At 36.6% G+C, this 6310-nt stretch overlaps 1 protein-coding gene across 5 annotated transcripts in view; it reads right to left on the reverse strand.

Annotated features, from left to right (window-relative positions):
• Nucleotides 1-6310, reverse strand: part of LOC106462097 (hemicentin-1-like) — a 358751-nt gene that overhangs the window by 42924 nt on the left and 309517 nt on the right. For all 5 annotated transcript variants that reach the window (XM_022389438.1, XM_022389431.1, XM_022389426.1 and 2 more), the window contains exon 3: nt 3368-3478. In XM_022389438.1, the coding sequence (XP_022245146.1) occupies nt 3368-3478 (111 nt within the window). The remainder of the gene's footprint in view (nt 1-3367; nt 3479-6310) is intronic.

The raw sequence follows: 6310 nt of genomic DNA on the forward strand, positions 1-6310 counted from the left end.
GTGTTACCAAAACGTACTGGCATTTCTATATATTATAAGTTGTTAATCCAATTGATTTTTACCAATAATTACTCTATGAAAACGCCACAAATTCATTTCATGACTGATCTTAATTTTTGATTGGCTCACAGGGGAATTTACCGGCGTTTGACTGCCTCGACTGCACTTTTCTGCAGATTGATTTCGCAAAATTATTTATTCCAGTTAACTATGAAATGTGAGGTTAGGGTATACTATGGGGTGGAGTGGTAGTAGTAAGCACTTGCCCCGTTATTTTTGACGAACTGTTTAACTGAAAACCGTACAATATTAGCCGACTCTTAATAATGTGAAGTCTTAACTCGTTGAATAACGTGACAGTAAATATTTTTGCCCTACGTTCTAAAAGGTACAGTTCCACAGTTCAGAGCTAGAGATTCTTGTTGGGGATTATTTTAAACTTTCGCAGTTTTTCTCATTGTGGTAGACAGATTGGTTGTACATATTCGTACGTAACTTTTCTTGACACTAGTCACAGTTCTGTCAACCTATAAAGCTTTTAACTGATAAAAACGTCAGGCATAAGCCCGTAGCATAACCTCCTATCAGTCAGCGTGCTCGAAACGTCTTCTTAAATTTCTTTTTGATGCCATATATTTATGAATCTGTGCTACAAAGCTTAAGATGTCATATTAGTGATCACATCTCAACTTTACTGCTGACGTGGGACGTAACGCTGTCTTCATCGTCTTTTCTGTCAGACAGTGGGAAGTCATAAAATCTCTTTTAAAAGTTTTAGATGCTACGAAAGAAAACGTTGGAAGAGGTATTTTCTCGAACAACGTCTTCTGTTCTTTTCTGGGCACTGTACCAACCCATGATCTGATTTTATTGTTCTTTTCTATATAGAGCTTAGAATCGAGCAAGCACGAACTTTACATAGCGATTTGCAGCTTAAAATAACTTTGCAAAAGACAAAATATTCAATGTTGTAAAATGCTTGGAAAATCGCAGGGCATTGAACAGAGCAAATGTTTCATGAATTAGAAAATATTAAGGCTTTGAGCTCAATGTTAGTTCAACCTTACTTTCTGATCTCCTTAGGAATAGTAAAACCGAATAATAATCACTTTCATGAGATTTCTGAAAGACCGGAACAAGCTCTTAAATGCTATATACTACAGAAGTATTGTTAAGTAATAAGAACATAATGTATTCTATGTTTTTTAAGTACGAAAGATAAAATGTTGTCCATAGCTTTGAAGTATTGAAAGCAGAATGTTGTTCGTAGATGTTAACAATTTAAGCTAGCATGTTGACCATAGCTGTTAACCATGAAAGGTCAAATATAGTCCATAGCTGTTAATTATTGAAAACAGAATGGCATTCGTAGTTGTTAAGTATTGAAAGTAGAATGTCGTCTGTTGCTGTCAACTATTAAAGGTAATATGTCGTCTACAGCTGTTAAGTATTGAAAGCAGAATGTCGTCCGTAGATGTTAACTATTGTTGCGTCAGCGAGGTCACATGACTAGTGTCATGCCACGTTTCTAGAACTATCCTGTACCTTGGCGAATGCTCCACCATTTACTAGATATAGGGTAGACTGGTATATAAAAGAGGGTGACAACGTGACGGGATAATAATGTGTGTGTGTAGATAGTGAGTAACTGAACTGCAGTCAGAAGTATTGTTGACGTTCGTTGATATAGCGTTTGTTATAGAGCGACTGTTGAAAATAAGTGTATCGTAAAGTTATATTCGGAAAGAATAAACCAGTTTTATTAAGTAAGGACTTGTGTCGCTAAAGTTTCGTCGGAACGAAGTTACGGAAAATCAATCAACAAACGGAGACGTAACACTATTAAAGGTAAAATGTCGTCCATAGCTATTAAGTATTGAAAGTAGAATGTCGTCTGTTGCTGTCAACTATTAAAGACAATATGTCGTCCACAGCTGTTAAGTATTGAAAGCAGAATGTTGTCCGTAGATGTTAACTGTTAAAGGTAAAATGTCGTCCATAGCTATTAAGTATTGAAAGTAGAATGTTTTCCGTTGATGTTATGTATTAATTTATTTCACTGCACATATACGAGAAACACTGTACAGTTTTTGTTTTAGCATTGAAAAGTTTAATAATAACCATGAAGAAAGGATGTTCCCGTTCAAACTTCCAAAGCTTACCTGTTTCGTTCAAATTACCAATGGAATATTGAGACATATGATTTTTTTTTTATTGTGTACTTACAAATACATCTGGCACTGGGAGTGTTGTTCATCTATAAACGTGGTAATGAAAGAATTAAAGGCAAAATATCGTCTGTAGTTGTAAGAATTAAAGGAAACATGCCGTCCACAGCTCTTAAGTATCAAAGGCAGTATGTAATCTATAGTAGCAAAGTAATAAATGTAGAATGTTGTCCATGGAGAAAATACATTTATCTTAATTTTATTGCTTTACCATTCGCTATTTATCAGATTATTTTAACTTTACAGAGAAACAAGTCAGCAGAATTCAACTTGTTCAAATGAAATTACGTTTCTTCTTTTATGTTGCTAGTAAATAGATTTATGGTTGATGTGACTAACTGCGATATCGTTAATAAAAATATTGCAAACTGAATACAACGTACAGGGTGGCCCGAAAGTTAGTTGCTCCACGCATTTACACCTCTTTTGTGTGTATAACATATGATCTATAGCACCAAACTAATTGGTCCTTTGCCAGTCGGGCCCGGCATGGCCAGGTGGTTAGGGCGCTCGACTCGTAATCTGAGAGTCGCGGGTTCGAATCCCCGTCCCACCAAACATGCTCGCTCTTTCAGCCGTTGGTGGGTTATAATGTGATGGTGAATCCCACTATTCGTTGGTAAAAGAATAGCCCAAGAGTTGGTGGTGGGTGGTGATGACTAGCTGCCTTCCCTCTAGTCTTGCACTGCTAAATTAGGGACGGCTAGCTTTGCGCGAAATTCAAAACAAACAAACAAACCTTTGACAGTCTGAGTAATAACTGTATTTATGTGCTTTTCTTATATACTCATATGCTTACTGAAATAAATGGAAATTAAAAAGACTTAGTATACATATAATGATTACTTTAATAAATTATCATCAAACATTTTGAACTTTGAACCATTTCAGGAAATTGAACAAAAGCAAGTATATCTATTTATATGTATATTTTATTAGCTTTTAAAACCTTCAACCAAATGTATAGATAGATACATCTTAACAAATTAAGTACTAAAATATCCCAGAAAATTTTCAAAGTTAGTTCCATCCTTTTGACAAAGGACGGTTGCAGTAAATAATATTTAACTTACAGTGTGAAAGAACCGAATAGCTGAGGCGTGTCAGAAACAATTCGTTTAGTTTTAAATTACACTCACCTCCGCTTACTTGGCAGGTTAATTGCAAAGAATCTCCTTCGTTAAAGGGTCCAATCAAGCCTTTCAGCTGTCGACCTTGTTCATCGGTGATTACAGGTTCTCCCGAAGGAACTGGACAAGAAAACGGACAAAGATTATTAGATCGTAAAGGAGTAGTTTACCCACAACGAAACAACATTTTCCTTGAGTAACTTTTAATCAAGCAAAATGATCCATTGAACAATAGTATATATGTGATGTGTGGCGACTTCACAGGCCTATTACACAGTCAAAAAACTGGGGGAAAAAATACGGTTTAGTATATATTGAAAATTGATAAACAATTGATGAAATGGGTTTTTAAGTATAGATTTCAGATATTTGGTTTTAAATTGAACTGAAGAATTACCGATGATGTCCATACGGATATATTGTCTCTTTAAATCAAGTTTTTCTAAACTAGGTATGCACCAAACTGATTGTGGGTTTTATTAATAACTGAAGAGCTAATAGCATAGCGTCGCCACACACTAAAAACATAAAATACCATCAATTTTACAATTAATTCCACTAGTTACTTCTGTGGTCCCATATATATATCTAATATATACATCTAAGTTTGTGTCTGTTTGTTCGCACCTTTCAGCCCCTATATGAGTAGGCCTATTGAGATATGGAATCAGCGTACTCAGGTTTAATGTCTCAGACGTCACACTTTTAGTGCCAATGAAAACTTTGTAATATAATTTTCCCCACAGAAGACGGATCGGATTTTTGGTCTGATTTAAGTGGAAATGACGTCAAAAAAATGTATGTGTATTCTATAAAGAGGTGCGCTGCAGTTGTGGTGTCAGAATAAAAATCCATCAAACGCTGTCGCGTCTACTGACAAACAAGACTAACTTTTTTATAGAATAGACAAGTTAAGCCCGCGAAATTCTGCAAAACTGAATTGGTTTTTATTCACTTTATTTGGAGAGGGGAGTTTGGTATGATAAAAATTTCTTACGCTGATTATGTACCTCGTAGTAAAATGTCGAGAAAAAGAAGAAAAGAACAACAATTCGGATTGCCAATCACAAGCAGCAAAACTTATGTAACAAAAGTAACAAAGTGAGACTCCACAAGAAAGGTAAACACAGTAACAGAGTGAGATTCCACAAGAAAGGGAAACACAGTAACAGAGTGAGACTCCACAAGAAAGGTAAACACAGTAACAGAGTGAGACCCCACAAGAAAGGTAAACACAGTAACAGAGTGAGATTCCACAAGAAAGGGAAACACAGTAACAGAGTGAGACTCCACAAGAAAGGGAAACACAGTAACAGAGTGAGACTCCACAAGAAAGGGAAACACAGTAACAGAGTGAGACTCCACAAGAAAGGGAAACACAGTAACAGAGTGAGACCCCACAAGAAAGGGAAACACAGTAATAGAGTGAGACCCCACAAGAAAGGGAAACACGCCTTGAGAGACAACGAAAGTGACAAGCTGCTTATCGTCAAGCCGAGACTGAGCAAAAAGCGACAATTTTGCAGAGATAGTGACCGCATCCGCCATACAGAGCACCGTTCCCAAAAAGCATCAAGAACACGAGGTCTTCGTCGGTGAGGAAACAGAGAAAGATATAATTCATTCTAATCGGGGTCAGAACTGGGAAAAAGCTGCCTTCAACTACGACCACAGAAGAAATTATGCCTCTCACTTAACAATACAAATTGGAGCCTTGGAATTTGTACTTAAGCGGTTCCAGTTTCCCATTCGCACAAGTTTCGCTATGAGTATTAACAAAAGTCAATGGCAGACACTGAAAGTAGTCGGCCTGAATCTGAAAACATCGGTTTTTTCACATGACAATCTTTATCTTCTGGTTCTTCAGGGGAGGTCCAAAAATGTCGTTTATCCAGAGGCATTACAATGAGTGTAAAGTGGTGTGTATGTGTGTGTGAACTATATCTACGATTTTGTTTATTTTCTTTAATTTTTACACTCTTAAGCCATTTATCTCACAGAAAATATAATCACTTGATATGTATTGTTACATGAAAAACGAAATTTTGATGCTTTCTGTTTAAAAGTAGGTAAACATCGGCCCTCTGTTCAGGTAATACCCAGACAACGCCGGATAAGGACGGCTAGTGTTACATAAAAAAAATAATCATTTCACCCATTTTTTATTTTACTCTGGTTAATTCTTTGTAACAGGTAAAAACCACAAAATTATTGAATATGGTGCAATATGTGGTCCCCACTGATAGTGTACGGTGTAATACCTCCCGGTAAGTCTAAAATCCAGGGTTCGATTCCTCGTGGTGAATACAGTAGATAGCCCAGTGTGGCTTTGCTCTAAAACAAACAAAAAAAGAATGGGTAATTTGAGTGTGTGTTTTTCTTATAGCAAAGCCACATCGATGGACACAGCAGATAGCCTGATGTGGGTTTGTTATATATATATATCATAATATATATAACGCATAATGTTATGAAAAGATCACGTGTTTCATATAAACTTTCTGGTGTAGGCCTTTAATCTCTTCAGTGTAGAGTTACTGAAGTGGTCAAAACTTACCGATTTTTGAAAACACTTTTGGTTAAACTTTTTGTGCAGCAAATTGCTTGTGGGTCTATGATGTTGTTGTTTTCAGGGTTTTAATAATAAGGGCTTAGCGTGGCTCAGTGGTTAGCGTGCCGGAATGTAGATCAGAAGTTTTGTAGTTCACGCCACATTATCGTCAAGAAATAAATTCACGCTCCACACTTGTGGACTGTAGGTGCGCTGTAAGACTGACGATCAACTTTTACTATTTTATTAGATTAGCTCTCGATATGGCGATGGGTGGTGTTGATTAAATGTTTACTCTCTGGTCGATCACTTCAAAATCAGGAAAGGCTAGCGCAGATAATACTCGAATAGCTTTTGTGAAATTCATCAACGACAGTCTAAGAATAAATAGCCCCTCCCCC

This window comes from Limulus polyphemus, unplaced genomic scaffold (assembly GCF_000517525.1).
Source record: "Limulus polyphemus unplaced genomic scaffold, Limulus_polyphemus-2.1.2 Scaffold43, whole genome shotgun sequence".
Classification (NCBI taxonomy): domain Eukaryota; kingdom Metazoa; phylum Arthropoda; class Merostomata; order Xiphosura; family Limulidae; genus Limulus; species Limulus polyphemus.